Source organism: Dryobates pubescens, chromosome Z (assembly GCF_014839835.1).
Source record: "Dryobates pubescens isolate bDryPub1 chromosome Z, bDryPub1.pri, whole genome shotgun sequence".
Taxonomy (NCBI): Eukaryota; Metazoa; Chordata; class Aves; order Piciformes; family Picidae; genus Dryobates; species Dryobates pubescens.
Window position 1 is genome coordinate 116,295,250 of NC_071657.1, and position 20,468 is coordinate 116,315,717.

At 41.7% G+C, this 20,468-nt stretch overlaps 1 protein-coding gene across 1 annotated transcript in view; it reads right to left on the reverse strand.

Moving 5' to 3' along the window:
• ITIH2 (inter-alpha-trypsin inhibitor heavy chain 2) overlaps positions 1-19,941 on the reverse strand; it is a 31,821-nt gene extending 11,880 nt beyond the window's left edge. The window contains exons 1-12 of the mRNA XM_009900250.2: positions 19,750-19,941; positions 17,991-18,065; positions 12,575-12,610; positions 11,678-11,850; positions 10,877-10,981; positions 10,388-10,550; positions 9,068-9,175; positions 7,251-7,379; positions 6,485-6,601; positions 4,105-4,273; positions 2,407-2,532; positions 1,354-1,535 (exon numbers count right to left, since the gene is read on the reverse strand). Coding sequence (XP_009898552.2) covers positions 1,354-1,535; positions 2,407-2,532; positions 4,105-4,273; positions 6,485-6,601; positions 7,251-7,379; positions 9,068-9,175; positions 10,388-10,550; positions 10,877-10,981; positions 11,678-11,850; positions 12,575-12,610; positions 17,991-18,065; positions 19,750-19,833 — 1,467 coding nt within the window. The 5' untranslated portion in view covers positions 19,834-19,941. The remainder of the gene's footprint in view (positions 1-1,353; positions 1,536-2,406; positions 2,533-4,104; positions 4,274-6,484; positions 6,602-7,250; positions 7,380-9,067; positions 9,176-10,387; positions 10,551-10,876; positions 10,982-11,677; positions 11,851-12,574; positions 12,611-17,990; positions 18,066-19,749) is intronic.
• Positions 19,942-20,468: the final 527 nt, after the last annotated feature.

The window sequence follows — 20,468 nt, forward strand, 5'->3', positions numbered from 1 at the left end:
CAGCAAGAAGACCTTGTTCAAGTCCTGTAGAAGTCAAAGAATAGCTGGCTTCTGACTGTTGGCTTCCATTCTTTGAGTGCAATGGAGGCTGTGCTCTTCCTAGATCTAAAGGCTTGAGCATGAGTGTTTATGGGCCTGAATTTGTTATCAGGTTGGTCAGCTCTTGGCTACTGTGTCAGACACACAGCTGCTTCCCACCCAGTTCTTGGCAAGACCCTGACCTTATCTCACTTGTATTTGCTTTTGTCCTTTTCTGACCACCTTGTACCAGGCTGATGAGAACTGGGATGTGTGCACAGCTGGGCTTAACATATGGGACCAGAGAGAAAACAAGTACCCATATGGTGCTGTGGATGGAGGCTGTCTAATACTGATGGAGTGCACTCTTGCAGCTGCTCTGCTTGGCACAACACCACGTGGTGTGTCCTGGCATATCTCAGTGTTCTATCACATACCTGTGTTAGGAAAGAGTAAGCCTGAGAAGTCCGCATAGGTGATCATAGAATCATAGAGCATTTTGGGTTGGAAGGGACTCTCAGAAGTCATCTAGTCCAACCTCCCTACAGTGAGCAGGGACATCTTCAGCCAGATCAGGTTGTTCAGATCACCAAACTGACGCTGAATGTTTCCAAGGATGGGGCTTTTACCACCTCTCTGCACAATCTGTATCAGGGTCTCACCATCCTCATTGTAAAAAATTTCTTCCTTAGATCTAGTCTAAACTTCCCTTTTTTTTTTTAGTTTAAAACTTTCACCCTTGTCTTGTTGCTAAAGGTCTGAACCCATCTTTATTATAGACCCCTTTTAAGTACTGAAAGGACAAAATAGGGTCTCTCTGGAGACTTCTCTTCTCTAGGCTGAACTGGTGATGAAACCAGTAAACAGAAGGAGAAGCGTTTGTTCATGAGCAATGGCCGCTCACAGGTTTGGACTCAGAATCTCCTAGAATTCTACTTTTCTTTACCCTGGCAATGTGTGCATTACTATATAGCATTTATATCTAACTAGGCCTTTTGTTAGCACTTAAGGGGCCTAAGGTAAAATCCAGACCTTAATTTTAATTCAGAAAATCTTTTATGGTTAGGACTGTTTTACAGAAGATTAATTCTACACAGAGCAGTAAAGTATGTATTATATATACTACAAAAACTGTTACTAGGAGCACTTAATCTAATACATTTGTCATCTTGAAAGACTTTTCAGAAGAAAAAGTGCTTTTTGTGACACATATCCCCACCTCCCCCACCTCCCACTATTTACCTACAGTAACTCTGTTCTTGGTAGTGGAATTACCCATCACCACAGCTGTAAACTGAACAGGACATTTTCAGAGGCAACGGGCCAGAAACACACCTTCATTTGGGCAGAAGTTTCCTGATTTCCAAAAATCCGCTGGGCCATGCCACGGTTGTCAGCTGCGATTCTCTGCAGGAAATCGTAGTCGACATCAAACCCAATCCCAAGGCAGAAGAGAGAGAATTCGTCCTTTATGGCCTGCTTCACGTTCTTCTGGATCGTCGTCAGCTTGAGCTCACCTTGGAGACACACAAAGGGTGACATCCATCTGAGCAACAGAGGAATTCTCCATCAGGATAAGTACATCTGATTCTCTCTTAATACAAGAGAAATGTAGACAACTAGCTCAGATGCCAAATCTCCACTTTGCAGTGCCTACAGCGACACTGAGCTTCACCTGGGTGGAGATTAACAACGTGTTTCCAATGAAGATGATTCCTTTGAACTCTTTTTTTTTTTTTGGTAGCTGACACACATTCACAGTGTATCCAGGGCTCTCATTAACTTCCCAGGGAGCTTGTTATTATAACACATCTAGACTTCTCTTGGAACTGTGGCTTCAAGCTCCTTGCAGAGTAAGACATCCCCATAAAGATTTTGCTGTGCTTTTCATGCTTAAGGTGTTCTCTGCAACCACAGCGACTGACTTTCTGTTGGGATTTATTTTTAATGGCAGCCTCTTCTGGGCTGGTATCTTGCAGTAAAAGATTGCTTTTGACCTGTACCAAAACCAATCCAAATACAATCCAAATATTGGTTTTCTACTTTGTTTTTCTGATTTTGATGTTGCACTTGGGACTGCATAGATCTGTGTGGATTAAGGTCATTGGAAAAGGAATTTTTTTTCTAAGGTTGTTGTGATTACCTCTCCTACAGGACTTGTGCACCTCAGTAATTACAAGAAGCATTCAACTTGAGTAGCATAATCTACTCATCTTTTGAAAGCTTCTGTGCAAAGCCTCATAGCACCTACAGGATTTGACAAAAGAGGAGCCCAGGTGTTGGAAGGGAAGAGAATTTTTTTAACCTACTTTCAAAAAACATCCATGTGCTGCATGCTTTTTTCAGGCTAATCCCTTTGGTCTTTCTCACCTAAAGCAGGTTCCTTACCTACTGTTGGGTCTCCATCAGACACAAATACGATCATGGAAACTGAGTTAGGGTCCAACATGCCTAAGTTTTGGGCTTCGTTCAGGATGAATGTGGCTCGGAGAAGAGCTTCATTGATATTTGTGCCTGTCAAACACAATGAAGAAAGCAAATTTGATTCTTGTTGAGTCTCTGTAGAATCCAGATCAGTTCTGAGATACTAGTAGAATTAAGCATGGACAAGAGCTAAGATCAAGGAAACAAAATCCCTCCTCTCTGATGTTTACAGTACATCTGCTTGCATTCTGCTTCCACTTCTCATCCCAGGTTATCACCTTCATGTGGCCTCCCCATCCTCCCTCACTAAATCCAGTGGGACCATTTGTGGTGTTGGGAATTACTCGCTGTGGGGAGTGGCAGTGGCTTTGCAGACAGATGACTGAATGAGAACATGAAGAAACTTTATTTTCTGGAATTGCCTGTTCCTTGTTCATTCGGGTTAGAAAAGAAGAGGTGTATGTTTACTCAGCAAGTCTAAATGTGTAGTTTGTGGCACAGAAAAGACAGAGTAAGAAATTAGTATGAGAGGAACAGAAGAAGTCAGTAAATAGGTATTTTCTTTGTCAAGAAAGGAAAAACAAAATTGTTTGCTCCAGAGACAGGATAATAAAATGCTGCATTGCAAACTGTCCTTGCAGGATGGGAGCAGGTCTGTCTGGATGGGAGCTTTATCTGTCAATTCTTTTGCAGTAACAAAATCAGGATTATGAGGCACTTAGGTCCAGCATGATTTCCTAATCCCAGCACACGGATGATCTTGGATAAATCTCTAGCTTCATGTTGATTCTACTTTACATGTTGCTAGTGAAAGCTTCTGTAAATAAAGGTGCTACAGCGTCAGAACGCTCACATGCTGGGGAAAGCATCTACACACTATCAGCGTACAAATAACTGAAGAGCTGAACCAGAGCAGAACTTCAGAAAGCAACAGACTGAAATGATCACCAGCCCCTTCTGTACAAATAGCTCAGACACAAACATTTGAAGCACCCAAAGTGCTGTAAGGCTGAAAAAGGTAACTGTTCTTGTAAATAGACAGGGAGTGAAGGCAGAAAAGGGATAAAGAATTTTGCCAAAGGTGGCATTTAGTAGATCACAGAATGCATTTGGTTGGAAGTGACCCTTGAACTCATGTGGTCCAAGGTCCCTCAAGCGAGCGGGGAAACCTTTGTCTAGATCAGGTTGCTTAGAGCCTCCTCATTTGTCCTTGAATGTCTCCAGGTATGGGGACTCCACCATCTCTTTAGGCAACTTGTTCCAGTATCTCACTACCCTTATTGTAACGGTGATTGTGATGTAGTCTGCAATCTACAGCCAGAGGAGACCCTGGAGTTGGGCTGCTTATGATCTGTTAGGCAAAGGAATGAGGCAGCCTTGGTCTTTCAAGGATATTTGGGATCTGAGAGGCTGGAGGGCCTATAGTATCTGTTATATGGCCTATGTTCTATCTGTTGTATCTTATCCAGTAGAAGGAAATCCATTCCATCTCCTAACACAATAAACTAGAATCCTTGTTCTCCTTTAGCCCTAGAGCATGCTTTTCCCATCTTGGGAATCAAACATTTTGTTAGGATTACCCTGCCAATTTAAAGGTTGTCTGAAGTACCCTTTCTTATGATATCTCATTTCCATGAGCACCTTGCAATCAAAACATCATACCCCCGTTGGGATGGATTGCCTGGATGTACTTCTTAGCATCTTCAATCTGCGCTGGGGTGGCTGACACTAGATTATCTCTCCAGCATCGAACATTGTGGTTGAAGTCAATAAGGGAGAACTGATCAGCAGCACGGAGCTCACTCAATATTGCCTTCATGGCCTCAATAGTCTGAGAAGAAGAAAAGAATTTATGCTTCCTTTTGCTGAAAACATCCTCTTAGCTTTGACTATGGGCAAACAAATGCCTCTGATGAATAACAATGTTATCACTGCAATCCAAAATAGCACCTGCTATCCAGATTGCTCCTTTCTTCCATTTCTTGAGAGAAATTGAACTTACATAGAATACATAGAATACATAGAATAAACCAGGTTGGAAGAGACCTTCAAGATCATCGCGTCCAACCCATCAACCAATCCAACACCGCCCAAGCAACTAACCCACGGCACCAAGCACCCCGTCAAGTCTTCTCCTAAAAACCTCCAGTGATGGTGACTCCACCACCTCCCCAGGCAGCCCATTCCAATGTGCAATCACTCTTTCTGTATAGAACTTTTTTCTAACATCCAGCCTGAACCTCCCCTGGCACAGCCTGAGACTGTGTCCTCTTGTTCTGGTACTGCTTGCCTGGGAGAAGAGACCAACATCCGTCTGTCTACAACCTCCCTTCAGGTAGTTGTAGAGAGAACTTTTCATCAACGAAACAGAAAAAATGCAATCAGCAAGGACAAACCCATGTGACTCAACCCATCCTTGCTTAACTCCTGCTAACACAAAGTGAGCAGAGAGAGAAGCAGTTTGTGAGACATTGTGGTTTAGGAAAGAGAAATTGCTTGTAGCAGCTCAGGAGACAGCTCTGTCATATCAGGCTGGGCAATATCCATGTGAAGGTGAATGATCTATGCCTGTGACAATTAGCTTGTATTCTGGTTTCGCAGCACTGAATGCATAGAATCATAGAACATTTTGAGTTGGAAGGGACCTTTAAAGTTCAGGTAGTTCAACATCACTGCAGTAAGAAGGGACATCAGTTCACTCAGAACCTGTGCAACCTGACCTGGAACATTTCCTGTGATCTGCCACCTCTCTAGGCAACCTGTGCCAGTGTCTCATCACCCTCATTGTTCCTGCTCACTGCAGGGGGATTGAACAAAATGACCCTTGAGGATCCCTTCCAACCTGATGCATTCTATGATTCTGTGATTGTAAGCAATTCTTCCTTATATCTAATCTGAATCTCCCCTCTTTTAATTTAAAATCCTTAGTCCTTGTCTTGTCACAACAGGTCCTGCTAAAAAGTCTGTCCCCATCTTTCTTATAAGACCCCTCTAAGTACTGATAGGCCAAAATAAGGTCTCCCTGGAGCTTTTTCTTTTTCCAGGCTGAACAACCCCAACTCTCTCAGCCTGTCCTCACAACAGAGGGGTTCCAGCCCTTGTATCATTTTTTGTGGCCACACTTCAGACCTGTGCTCCAAAGTCCTCAGCACATGTTTTTCCTGTGCTGAGGACTCCAGAGCTGGCCACAGCACTGCAGGTGGGGTCCCAACAGGGTGGAGCTCAGGTATAGAATCCCCTCCCTTGACTTGCTGGCCATACTTTTCCTGAGGGAAAAAATCTGACAAGCCTTACTATTTACATTGCTCTGAAGCAAATTCAAAATACCCAGATCATAATTGACTAGTGTTTTTCTAGCCAGTTCTTAAAACCCTTCAGTGACACATGATCTGTAGCCTCCTGAACACCTCTCCCAGCATTTCAAAGTTTTTCCTAACATATAATATGGATATGTTCTGTAAAACCATCTGATTCCATCTTAGTCTACTCTGGGTGGTCATGAATGTCAGTTGATAAGTTTCCTTTATAGAACAATTGTTCACATATTTGGAGGCTGCTTATATCTCTCCAAGTGTTTTCTTCTGCAGAATATTGGTTTTTCACGTATTTTTCACCCCATGGGTTATGCTGTCTAAACAATTCTTACTGCTCTTCAGTGAGTTGTCAACAATTTGTCCCTAGCTTTTTGACAGCAGGGATGTGTTATCACCACTGAGACTTTCCCATGATTCAACAGAGAAGAGACAAAAAGGAGATCAGAGCCTTTGCAAAGTGTTTTGTGATCTGTCAATTAAAATTTTATGTTAGAGTTATAATCCATATTCTGATGGAATCACTTCTCCCTTACAACATGGAAAGAGCATTATAAGTAAAGAGCAAAGTCTCTGACTCACCAAATATTCCCCTAAATTCAATGAGACTGTTGATGGAGTAAAGTGTAAAGATCTAGGTTCATGATTTTGAGTGCCAGTCTGCTGCAGAATTGGCACGTGTCAATAGTTGGCAGGAAGTTCATTTTGCAATAGAGGTCAAAAACACTTACTTGTTTCATTTTCAGTCCCCACATTGAGCCACTGACATCTATAACAAATAAAATGTTTTTGGGCAGAGGATCAAGATTTTCTGGAGCAAAGAAGTGAATAAAATAGCCATTAAAAATCTGTAAGAGAAAAGAAAAAAACCACTATAAGGTGAGCTATAGAGAAGATGTCAGAAAACTCAAGACAATAGCAGAACAGAAAATGTTACTCTTCTTTATGGGCCAGTCCTAACTCTCAGTCCTGCACATATCTGTAGCTTTACACCATTTATACTCCATAGTCTTTACTTTTTATCAGGGAAAGCAGATCCTGGTTCTCAGAAAACTGCCATGCACTAGCATAAGGAGGAATGAAAAACGTTTTTAAAAGGGACTGCTTCGCCTGTAATAATTCAACCCCATAACTCCACTTCATGTTAACATAAAAATAGTGATGTTCTGGTTGTCTCATTCTGATGTACTGGTACAACATCCAATCACTCTGTCCTCTGATTCCACATTAAATCACCAGAGTGCTGTAAGGTATAAAAGACGTTGTATTTTGGACAAGACAGGATTCTACTCCTGACTATATGTAGGACCATGTCTTAGTCATAAATTAAGTAAATCCATTCTGCCCACTTGAAATCTCTCTGTTCTTTCAATTGGATACAGAGCTCTTTCTCATGCTTATTCTCCTGAACGATAAAGTTTATTTAGCACAGTTTGGTTAATGACAGTAATTCTTGTATTCACCAATCTCTTGTCCCAGTTAAGCAGCAGCCTTTACCTCCAATTCTCCACCAGTGGTTTCTCTGTTCACGTCATATTGCACCACAAAATTTCCATCCACTGCTGTAGAGGAGCACTTGGGGCACTTTCGTTGTTGAGTCATCGTTGGCTTAAAAGAAACATGAGCCTTGAAATGAGAAGTGAGCATTGGTTAATCAGATGTGTGAAAGGTGGATCACTGAAACAAAGAGAGTCCATCTGTTCTTTCTTCATTTGTACTCTTACTTTAAGCTGAAAATGAACTTTGTCACTTCAAAAGAAGAACAGCACTAAGGTCTGCCTGGATATGTTGGTTCAGCAGTAGCAACTGTGACACAAATAAGATGACCCATCTACAACACAAAATATTTCAATGAGAGCTGTGCAAGTCATTTCTAGCATATAATATGTTGGCTTTTTAACACATTTTCCTGGGTGAAATTGTCCATTATTTTATCAACATTTTTAATAGCTTTTTGACTCATGTTTTTTCCCCCAAAAGGGAGACCTCAGCATCTGGCTGTAAATTGAGTACTAGGAGCCACTTCCGTTAGTCACGTGATGGGTTTTGCAGTCTTAATGACATTATTTCTGTACTTTGAGTGGATACCTTGAAATTTCCTGAGAAGGTAAGACATAATATGTACAGTCACACACTACCTCTGAAATCACAGAATATTGAGGACTGAAAGGGAGCTCTGAGGAGATCAATTGCCCTGCTAAAACAGGTTCACCTAGAGTAGGTTGCACAGGAGCATGTCTGGGCATGTTTTAAATCTCTCCGGAGAAGGAGACTCCACAATCTCTCCAGACAGCCTGTTCCAGTGTTCTGTCACCCTGGGAAAGTTTCTTCCTCGTGTTCAGATGGAACCTCTTGTGCCCATTACTCCTTGTCCTGTCACTGGGCACCACTTATAAAGGTCTGGCCCCATCCTATTGACACCTGCTCTTTAGATATTGATAAATATTGATAAGATCCCTTCTCAGTCTTGCCTTCTCCAGGCTAAACAACCTCAGGTCTCTCAACCTTTCCTTGTAAGAGAAGTGGTCCCATCCCCTCATCATCTTTGTAGCTCTCCACTGGACTCTCTTCAGTAGTTGCTTGTGTCTCTTGAACTAAGGGGCCCAGAACTGGACACAATACTCCAGATTAAGATAGAGAAGGGTAGAGTTAGGTTAGATAAAAGGGAGAAGTTCTTCTTTACAATGAGATGTGACCTCACTAGAGCAGAGTAAAGGGGGCGAACCTCCCCTGACATGCTGGCCATTCTCTTCTAATTTGTTAAACTAAGAATGTGGGTGAATGAGATATAAAATTTAGCCTATCGAGAAAACAATACCTGTATTAGTTGTCTATTTAAGAGTAAGAAAAGCTGTATCTTCCCTGACTCACTGCTGTCAGAGGGTTTGACAGCACCCAAGAGGTATGCTGGAGAAAGCTGGTGTCAAGGAAAAGAACAGTCTTAAAATGAGTCCCTGTGAAGATGCTCTCAGCAGAAACAGAGACTGAAGTTACTCCAGAATGGTTATTCTACTTGGTATTCATCACTTGCCTTTTTCACATTAACAACTATCTCCATGAATTGCTCTTCTAGTATTTCAAATTAAGAGCTTTGTGAAAAGATGGATGGACAACACCCTGTGTCTGAGCTGCTGTTACTGTAGTAGGTGAGCACCTTGTGCATACATCTAGGTATCAATAATGAAGACACTATAATATTTTTATTTTTCCATGTTTTTGCATGCTTCCAAATAGTATGAAAATCCTGCCATGACTGCATGGCAACAAGTGTGAAAATTGAAGCTTTCATGTTATTTCCACTCTGTGACTGTTACCTTTTTCTCTCCCTTGGAGATGGTGGTGATTCCATCAAAGTGATCTCCAAGTGAATTAGGAACATGCACATAGCGAAGTCCTTGTGGCTCAATAATGCGGACATCCACCTAAGGGCAAGAAGGGAGGACATTTAGTATGGCACAGTGACAGTGTTGGACCAGGATCTTATGAACCTCCACAGGCAAATTTCACTTAGTGGATGGGCTGCCCTTGAGAATGCTCCAGCAGAGCTAGTCTCGTTTGCATGGAGATCCATGCAATGCTGAAAGCAGACCACAGTGAAAAGGAAAAAAAAAAAAAAAGAGAGAACTGGGTGGATATAATTGTTCTTCCCCTCTCTCTCTCTCACCTCCTGGGGCTCATGGTAGGGTTGGAGTCAAAGGTGATACCATCATTTGTGTTGAAAGCAATAGGAAGTGATTCTGCTTCAGCACTGCCTCAGATTAGGAGGCCTGAAGGAGCACCTGGTGATGAGTTCTATCCCTCTCTACTTATGCTTTGGACAGCACAGAGAGTAGTTTTTTGTTTGGATTTATAAACCAAAGAGGTTTATCCTGTCATCCTGAGATGAGGCCGTTTCCTGGTTATGTTTCTCGATATTCAATAAAGCTACCAGGGGCAGAACATGGTGCCCTTTTCAGTAGTACTAGCTTGGGCCTCTGGAAGCCTGCACCAAGGATATGTGAGCAGCAAACATTCATATTCAACTTGTGCTGAAGCCATGGAAAGCTGAAGAAGACATTTATGAAACAGGAATATAAGAATGGCCAGATAGAAATGTCCAGCTAGTCCTATATCTTGTGTTTGTTGACAGATGAAGGAGGACATCTTTGGACGAGTGTAAGAAAGAGAATAAGACAAATCTTTGGGCAGAGGTTGTGAAGGGACTGTCATTCAGAGAACATCTGTTCTCATAGGATAGTATCTCATGAAGCTGGGATTATTGTGAAAAGCACTGTTTCAAAATAAACCACCAACCTTGTTTATTTTCCCTTAGCCAGGGGAAGTTTACACAAGGATACATATAGGACCAAGTGGTTTTGATGCAAGTCAGTCATGATTAGGGAGATGCTCAACTGTGTTAGTAGGAGAAGAGGCAGGACACATTTTCTCCTCACTCATGTAGCTACCTAACTCCTGGTTCAAAGTGTTTCATGCTGACCCACACAGTGACTTTGAGTCTATTTGTATCAGGGCCATATGAAAGGAAGGATCTGTAGATGAAGTGTCCTGCTGTGGGGGCTTGCAGCAACCTTGTCTAGTTTCTCAGTGAGGATTCACCTGTGGGATGCTGCCTACACACCCCAGCTTTGCTTTACCTCCAGGTGTTTTGCTAAGCGTCCTGGCTTCACAGAAATAAGATGCTCATAGGAGCTCAGTTTCCTTCGAATCATTTCATGGTAGTGAAGTTCAAACTGGATCCTCATCCCTGGGGGCACGTTCACTTCTGTTTTGAAGTTTTCCATATCCAAAGCATTGCTCCTGAAAAGGGGTTATTTTGAGAAAATACAAGGAATAAGTGTGCGTGTGTGGTGTCTGCATTTTGGGTTAAAGTTATGTATTTATTGGGTCTGATTCTAACCCTGGGCTACATCAGGGAACTGCAGCTGTCTGATAGCACAGGATGTTTTATCAGGCTGAAATCAGAAACACAATTAAGTCCTTGATAATCAAGTATCAGACCTGCTGTAAGCAAGCAATCCTCTTTTCTTCCTAGGCATGCCTGCTCATCTGTCTCCTCTTGGGATGGGCCACTTCAGTTCTCCTGTGAATACTTAGGCAATACCCATATGCCAAAATCTTGGTACCTTACTATTCCAGCAGCTTTGCCTTTGGCTTTTGCTTGAGAGTACATTTTTCTGGCTTCAGATTTTTCCCGAATTTGGCTCGTAAATGTTATCCCATTGATATCCCTAGGAAAGAGAAGACCAGTCAGTTTGTAAAAGAAACAGTCTCACAATCAAAGACTGTTTCTTCACTTTAGAAAAACATCAGTGAAATCTAAGCTGGTGGAAAATGGAATAATAAGGCTCTTGTTGAACCCAAAAGTAATGAAGTCTGGTTTCCACTAGATCTGTATCTATTTTCCCCTACCTGCTTTTTTATTTCAGATAAACACCACTTGTACTCTGAGGAGGATCTGCTCTCCTCCACTTCCTTCACACTTTCCCCATTCTGGGCAGGCAGTTACTGCTGTCACGGCTGTTTCAGAACACACATCAGGACATGTATTCTAGCCAGCAAGCTGCCTGCTGCCACTCTAAATAGATATTGAACCATACTACTTTCTTTCTGTTCAGTGAGAGCTCTAATTTGGGTCTCTCTGTGTCCTTTGATCTGGCGCCAACCTGCACAAGACAGGTAGGAGCTTAGTTTATTTGAGTCTTCTGTCCTTTTGTCAAATTGTGTTGATGTTGGCCAGTGGCCCAATTGGAGAGGAAGAGAGGGACAGACAGTATGATGACATTAGGTTTTTTTCCTTTGAGGAGGCCTGCCAAAATTAACCTGAACCTGAGAAACAGTAAGAGGAGTTTTACTTTTACATATACTTCCCTCCCACCACACTGAATCCTGCCAGAGCACAAGGTTGATGCCTGCCCACTACTTACATGGTAAAGTTGTCAATAAAAGCTCCTTTGGGGACCTGCACATCAAACACTATATGTTGAGGTCTGTTTGCATTATTCACCATTTTGGCCTGGATCATTGTGTTGGCCAACCTTGATGTTATAGTGGATTGAACTTTGTAGCTGTAAAGACCTATCTTGTCATCATCCTCCACCTGTAATTGACAAAATTATAAATTTAGGTCACATCTAGAAAATGTGCAGCATCAATCCCTTTTATAGTCTCAGTGACTTTTTTTTCCCTTTTTTTCCCCCCAACTGCTCCTCCTTATGATTTGGCAGCTAGATGGAACATGAACTCAAGTCCAGGACACCTCCATATTTTACCTGGCAATTTTGCCTATATATTTTGTCTATATAGTTCACTGTAACACTTCAGCTGAAGGTGGGAATTTGTTAAGCTGGAATGCTTTCCTTGCTTTTGACCATGGAACCAGTCCTTGGAATGACTTTGTGGTGCAATCCATAATAGAAGGAAGGGTCCACAGTAATCCTCAACATCACATACTGAGGAAAGAGGTTACATTTTCAATAAAAACCCTAAACAAAGGAGACCTGAAGCACTGGTATGGATCTAAATTTGTAAATGGTTAAAGCACAGCAGTGGGAGAAGAGTATGAAGCTGGTGTATTAAAACGTTGGCTCTGTCTAGTCACTTTTGAGGCTTATTTCTTCATATTTACCATACTCTTCTCCCTCCAAGAGCTGCTGTATAAACTGCATTGTGCAAACAGTACTCTGTTTAAAGAAAATGGGCAATACCCAACCAGCATAAAAACAAGGAACTGAACAAACAAAAGGATTGATTTTTTAAAAAAATGGTTAACTAGTAATCATTTGGTTCAGTATTATTTTCCACAGAGGGAGAAAAATACTCACCAGGTCTCCAACATATCCCCAGTCAGATGTGCTTCGCTGGAAAAGAATAAAAGGATAATGCATTTCAGCAAAGCTAAAAACACAGAGTGTGGCTGTTTACAGACAGGGATCAGAGAGCAGTAACATCCAAAAGCTGCTTTCCAAGATGATGAGAAATGGTTTGAGTTCTTATGCGTAGTGTGCATATTGATTTTGTCTTATTTTTTTATACATGAGATGTTGGAGCACACAATCTCCCAGCTGTGGCTTAGAGGCTATCAGAAATAGAAGGACAGCAATCTTCCTGTGTTTTTAATTTCTTACAGAAAACACTCTCTTCTAGAACAAAAACCTTCCTCCTGAAAGCAAAACATGTTGGCAAAAAGTCATGCTCAGAAACCTTCGCTTTTAACAGAAAAAAATCATCATTTTGCTTTTTCTGGGAAAAAGCTCTATTAGTTTTCATTTACACTATAGAATTTGTTTGTGTTATTGTGCTATATGCAAATGCACGTATAAGCCCCCCTTTTGGTGTAATGGCTATTAGATTTATACACAAAAGTAAAGTCATTTAGATATGCACTGCTTACAGGAGTTGAAGCTGCTCAGAAATTGTTGGAGTTCCCCCCTGCCCTCCTCCTACGAATATTCCATGGAAATTTCTATGAAGAGGTGGTGACATCTTGTGGCCATTTGAATACTTCTGTTTAATTCCCTGTATTCCCTGGCTCACCTAGTTCCAGGGGAAGATGCAACAGTTTAATGCAGGTATTTGCTTTGGTGTTATCATTGCAGCCAGGTAAGCTCAGCTTTTCACAGTCAATGATGCCTTTCATCTGAAAATAGATCTCCTCATTTGGTTTAATGACTCTTGTCCCAAATGGAATTGGCTGATTATAGCAGTGAGTACCCAGTGCCACTGGCAGTGCCCAAGGGTACCACCCTGACATTCATAGGGGTCTCCAGGGGTTCATGAGTCTCTTCTCATACGTGTATGATCCATACATGTAGGCAACTGAACTCACTGAACTCAACTCCACTGTTGATGAGCAGGAACTTAGGAAGAGAACTTCAGATCACAAAACCATGAAATTACTTGGTTTGGAAGAGATCTTAAAGGTCATCTAGTTCCAACACCCCTGCCATGAGCAGGGCAACTTCAACTAGATGAAGTTGCTCAAAGCTGCATCCAACCTGGCCTTGCGCACTACCAGGAACGAAGCATCCACAACCTCTTTAGATAACCTGTTCCAGTGCCTCACCACTGATGACTAAATCAAAAAAATGTACCAAAACATCTCATCTCAGGTTTCAGTAGCATGTGAATCCAAGAGGATCCAAAGCCACAGAAGATTCTCATGAAAACTCTATTAGTCATGTGGTGCATATAAGGCTTGCTCCATACTTACTTACTAAGTTAATCTGAAGACAATTGATACTAGGAAAATCTTGGGCTACATAGGAGACGAAACATGTCCTAGCAAGATCATGTTAATGTGATTATTTTAAGGATCCTTTAAAGCCAAGGGGAGACTGCAGGATTTCTGCCTGCCTGAGAACAAGTGTGGGTTTTTATTTGCTATCTATATAGGCTCAGACCAGAATTTCAGGATCTGAATGTTTACAGCTCTCCAGAGACCCTCTGCAAAGCTTGATGGACTGATCCTTCTTCAATCCATCCTGACATCCCACAAACATCACTGTACAGTGAACTGGATCCTCTACATCTGGTAAAGAACTGGACAATGAAGAATGACTGTTGTCCCCACACGTATGCTTGGCATAAGAAGCACCACCAGAATGAATAAAAATTAAGATTAAATCATCTTCAACTGAGATTAATTTAATTTTGAAAAGATGAAGACTAGGACCTTAGTACAGACATGATTTTTTTTCTTATGGTACTTTTCTGGCTCTCAGTTCCCAACTCACATTACAAATGGAGCTTAAAGCTTTTAAGATGCCCAGGTTTTCTTCCTGTTTGTTTTTGTAAGTGGGAGGAGAAGGGAGAAGCCCTGATGGAAATGTGAGCTTATCACTTGGACATGTAGTGACTCACACTGTTGTTGTTAGAGGTCAGACATAGAGTGGGCCAACCACTCTCTTAGGATCTCAAAGATTGCAGAGGGCAGCCACTCCAACAGGTCAGAAGGACAGAGTTGTAGATAGCTATCCTTCAGGTTTGAGCACTGCTGTGGTTACTGAGACCATGGGGTTTGTAGCAACTCCTGTGGCACATGAGACTTGTGTTATTTCTGGCACAAGGGCTCATGGCTCATCCTTGCCTTTAAACCACATCCAGATCTGGTGATGACTGCACCGCATAGAAAAAGTAACTTGTGAAACATCTAACGTGTGGCAGATTGTTAGTTAGGGTGGAGACCACATGTGCCTCAGGAAATGTTTAAAGATCTGGTCTTGACAGATTCTGGGCCCTATCTTCAGGTACTGTGATCCATCTTCTCACATCTGGGCAAACATCTCCCCATAATCATCTTTGTTCAAATCACTGTGTATGAATGTTGCAACTACTATGCAGTTTACCATCAAGAATATATTGAATACTTCAAGCTAACTTATCCTGACTCCTCCTGTCCCATCCATGGAGGAGGGACGCCTTAATCCTTATAAGAGATTGCATGTTTTACATCATCTGTGGGATGCCTCCCTTGCCTTTGCTTTCAAGTTGCATTTCTGAGGTGTGAATTAATAAAACAAGAAAAGCAGATTCAGATAGGTTATATCTAATACAAAGGAAATTACTCTTCATCAGGGCACAAAAAAGGATGAAAAGCAGATGCCCAGCATGAGAGACAAGAAAGAACATGAGATCTACCTGGCATGTCCTTCAGTTGTTTGAGGTGCTGTTTCCTTATAGATTCACATGTATTCATGGAAGCAATTTCCTAAGCAGATTTTAACACACTACAGTTTCATTGCAACCTCTTCAGACACCTTACACTGAGGTGCAAGAAGAGCAACTTCAAACCTAAGGCTTGGCAGATTTTTTCTTCATAGTGCTGTAGATGGATCCTGGTCTTTCTGATTTATACCCTGGCAACTTGAGGGTCCTCCAGGCAGCTCATCCCACCCTCTCTCTCTTTCTGTATTTCTTTTCTGTACTGGTACAGGAGCAGGTAGGCAGAGCAATAAGGAAGAGGTGTGATCTCACCTGGCTCTGGAGAGCTAGATATCAGGACCAGGACTGGGGGACATGCTGTAGGACATCCTGCCTCATAGTCTAAACAGAAGCTCCGTTATCTCCGAAACAGAGATAACAGTAGTGCACCTCTATATAGAGGTTCACAAGGTTACCTGCATTCCAGCCCATGGGGCCCCCTGTTTCTGTGGTCATGAGGACCATCACATATCTGAGACACAGTATTTCTGGAATTACTCAGGAGAGGGTGTTTTCCACCAGAAAAAAAAAAAAAAAAGGAAAAGAAAAAGACAGACCTAGAAAACAATGATTCCTATTTAGAGATAACCAGTAGGGTATGCAGAGGAGCTCTGTTGTCTTGTTGCCAGTGGGCTAGTGATCTTACTGTAGAAAAATCTAATGCTAAAACAGTAACCTTATTGAACCTCAGAGATGATCAGAGCGGATCTTGTCCTTCACAAAGCTCTTGTGCTACCTTTCTTCAGCTTCTTAAATATAGTGAAAGCAAAAGATCCTCTTGAATAAAGTTGGCTTTCCCAGCATCTTTGAAGTTAAGCACAAGCAAACATTATTCTTTATCCCAAGCCTTTTTGAAAGGGGCCTCAGACAGAATGTAAATGTAATCTACTGAGGCCTAGAGCACCCATTTTACTGACAGGGAAAAAAAGAGAAGATTTTAGCATAAATGAGAATCAAGAGAGCTCACATTTACCAGAGCAGTATTTCATAGAATCATAGAACCATTTTGGTTGGAAAAGACCTCTAAGATCACAGAGTCCAACTATCAACCTAACACCACCATGGCCATTAAACCATGTTCCAAGGTGCCCTGTCCACATATATAAATAATTTCATCGTGATCTAACCAGAAGTCCTCTCTAGCTGCACTTCTTCAGGCCATCATTTCCTTCCAACATCTCTGTATTGGTGCCATATGTAGATGTGCACTTGGGTTACAACAACCCCATACAAAGCTACAGGATTGGGGAAGAGTAGCTGGAAAACTGCCCGATGGGAAAGGGGCTGGAAGTGTTTGTTGACAGCTGGCTGAACACGAGCTCAGGTGCTCAGGTGGCCAGGAAGGCAAACAGGATCCTGGCATGTACCAGAAACAGTGTAGCAAGCAGGACTAGAGAAGTGATTGCCCCCTTTTACTTGACATTGGGTTCAGTTTTGAGCCCCTCACTACAAGAAGGATATTGTGGTGCTGAAATATGTCTAGAGAAGGGCAGAGAAGCTGGTGAAAGGTCCAGAACACAAGTCTTAGGAGAAGGAAACTGGGGTTATTTATTTTGGAGAAAAGGGTGCTCAGAGGATACCTTCCCACTCTCTACAGCTACCTGAAAGGTGTTTGTACCAAGCTAAGGTTGGTCTCTTCTCCCAAGTATAAGGAGGACAAGAGGAAACAACCTCAGGCTGCACTAGGGGAGGTTTACCTTGGACATTAGTTAAAATTTCTTTACCAAGAGTTGTCAGCCTCTGGAACAGGCAGCCCAGGGAAGTGGTGGAGTCACCACCACTGAGGGATTTAAAAGAAGTGTAAATGTGGTGCTTAGAGATATGGTTTAGTGGTGATCTTGTTAGTGCTGCATAAAATGTTGGATCTTAAAGTTCTCTTCCAACCTAAATGATTCTGTGATTTCATACTTTCTTCATGCAGTGTAATAAAAGTTAATATGTTCAAACAACTGATTTCATGATGGTTATTGTTAATTGCTACTGTGCAAAATGCAAGAAAATTTCTACAATGTTTTTCTGAATGTTCCTGTTTCAGAATCCAACAGACCTGCAAACCAACAGCATGTTAGAAGTACATCTTCCCTGGTTTCAGACTCCACCAGCTCATTGCCTGTGTGATGCTTTGCCACACTCTTTTTATTTAAATATGAATGAATGGACCAAACGGTGTCAGCCTACACTGGCAGCGTCTGAAGTCCTTCCCCATTTTCTCATGGCAAAGCCTCACCATTATCAGTGGGATTTTTCTCACACATGAAGTTAGACAGACAAGTATCTCCATTGTTTGTCATCTCTATTATGGCACTTCAGGACAGCAGATACAGAACAAAATCTTCTTGTGCCAGGTACTGCATAAAGGATAGTAGCAGTTTTTATCCTGACCAAAGTTATGAAAAACTTAATGCATAAACAACCTGCTGGTCCCACCTGCTTGCACACTCATTACCCCTGACATGGAGCAAGCCACCTGGAGAGAGATTCCTTTTTGTTTGGTTGGTTGGTTGGTTTTTTTGTGTGATGCATTTCTGGGTACTGTACCTGGTGCCTACTATTTCTCGTCTTGGAGCTTGAAGGGAATCCATCAATTTCTAGGTCAATCAGGTCTTGCACATCCTAGAGGAGAAAGGATGAAAGAAAGAGGTGTTGCTGCTGCCTGTTTGATTTATAGTTTGATTGTTGATTAGCACTCTGACAGTTTCAAAGGGAATTTTCCTCCTCTTGGTGCGAATGAGGAGTAGAGGCACAAACCATCTCAAATGAAAATGTTGCATCTTCACACCTTCAGTTTTCCTCTGTGGTCAGCTAGCTCTAAGTACTCTTATAAGATCATGACCTTTACCACCATTTTACAACCTTTCCTTCCCAAACAAGGAGTAATATTTAACACACTGAAACGACCATAAAGAGCAAGAGGCAGATTATCATCAAGATGGGTTTAGCCATGGTAACTACAGCACTACAGATAGCTATGTCACTTAAACCAGAAATTCAGAGAACTTCTGCTCAAACCAGTTGTGGTGGTTTGAAAGGAAAGGCTCTGCTTTCCCTCCCCCACTGAGAAAGAGACCACGGCTAAAAGAGACCACGGCAGTAGAAATTACATCTGGTTTCTACTAATACACTTGAGAACTAAGCTTGTCCCATTGGCAGCAAAGGAACAGCAGATCTTTTTCAGGTGCAAAGCTGCTGTGATACAATTAGAAGTGTGGTTCTTACAACACAGCAATGCTCTGAATTAAATTTTGTCCAAAGTTAAATTTATGGCAATAAAGGTGTTAAGTACATGAGTTGCTTTCCAACTGATACAGAATCATTGAACGGTTTGGGCTGGAAGGGACTTCCAAAGGTCATTTAGTCCAACCATACAGAAAAAAAAAGTTACACAAAATGAACTTAAATTGTTTAAGCACATTAATGTTAAATTGATATTGCATCTATAGTTAGAAAGAATCACAGCCCTGGAATATTTTTCCTGGAAATTACAAAACCAGTGTAAAAATCTCACTGTGTCATGATATGTGCTGTAAGAAGAAAGAACAGAAGGCTATCCCTGGTTACTTACTCGTTTTGTTCATTTTGCAAAGGAAAAGAAAGCTTCACACTATCCCTGCTGACTTCAGAGAAATATTGCAATATAGCAGTGTGGGAATGGGTATGGGCATCCAGATCTAAGTTCACCTGAGTCTAGGGGTTTAAATTAGGACTCAGCTCCAGAGTCAGAGCTAAACCTATACTTGATTTTACCACTGTGTTATCCTAAAAAATAATCAACTCTTCTATAAATTATCTCATCCCTCTGCTGAGGAACGCACAGTCAATGGAATCTTAACTCCATACTTGAATTCCTCTTAACAAAACCCTGAGTCCATATGAAGCTTTGCTGAAGTTCATAGTGGTCCAGACAGAAGACCCCACGCACAAAAATATCCAGGTGCTGCTTCTGATTATTCCAGGCAAACAGGATATAAAATATACTGAAGGTCTGAACACAGAAGCCCACCTGAATATTTAAAGGTTAAACCAAAAAAAGGTAAGGTTGAGGTGAAAATATGAATCCTGCTGGAAAGGAAACTTGGAATTATGCCCATGCAATCCCAAGTTTAATAATATTAAGAAAGCAACAATACAAATGAGAGGTGAAAAACAATTATCAGAACAATCTCATTTACAGCTAAAAGTAGAAGAGAATTCATGAGATAGAAGCAATGACCCAGTACTGCTCTCAACAAAGCCAGCTGCAGCTTTGCTGTTGAGTTCAGCAAGGAAGGGATATCTAGGCCTGCCTTGAAATACTCACATCTGGGATTTCATCGATAACAAGATCAAAGCTTCCTACTCCAGAAATGAGGAACAAAATCAGGAAGCAGGTCAGATGCTTCATTTTCTTCCTGCTTGTCTCCTGAGAACAGCCCACATAGGTACTAGACACAAGATCTTGTCTTCTCTGAGACAAGTTCAAGGAAACAGCTCAGGTTTATGCAGTATTTTGAACAAAGTTTTGAAACACTGACTTTGTTTAGGCCATAGATAAATATTTGCCTTGTAACGTCAGCCTGAGCTGTGGTGCCTGAGCAAGGGTTATCCAAATAGTGTCTTCACTCACCTCTGCCCTTGATAACATCTGAGGCTTGGATAGGCTCTCTGCTTGCTTTTGTAGCTTCTCATGATGTTTGACTAATTTCCTGCTAGGCACAGACCTTGGAGTATCCAAAACTACAAACGATCAAAGCAAGAACTCACTCCTAGCTTGTTTGTTTATAGTAAGAAGACTGGTTCTCAGAGGGATGGAGGCAGCAGCACTCTTTCCCCAAGAGCACTCCCATCCAGCCATTGCACAGGGCTTGGTAGGGACCTTTGGGTTGGATCCTGACCCACAGAAATACCGTGGGTTTTTTTCAGTCTGGTTGGGAAAGGATCATAGCTGGTGTGAGATAGTTCAAAGTTTTCAAAGTTGGTTGTGTAAAAACATCTAATGATACTTTAAGGCACATGTTGTACACCAGCTTTTGAAACTGT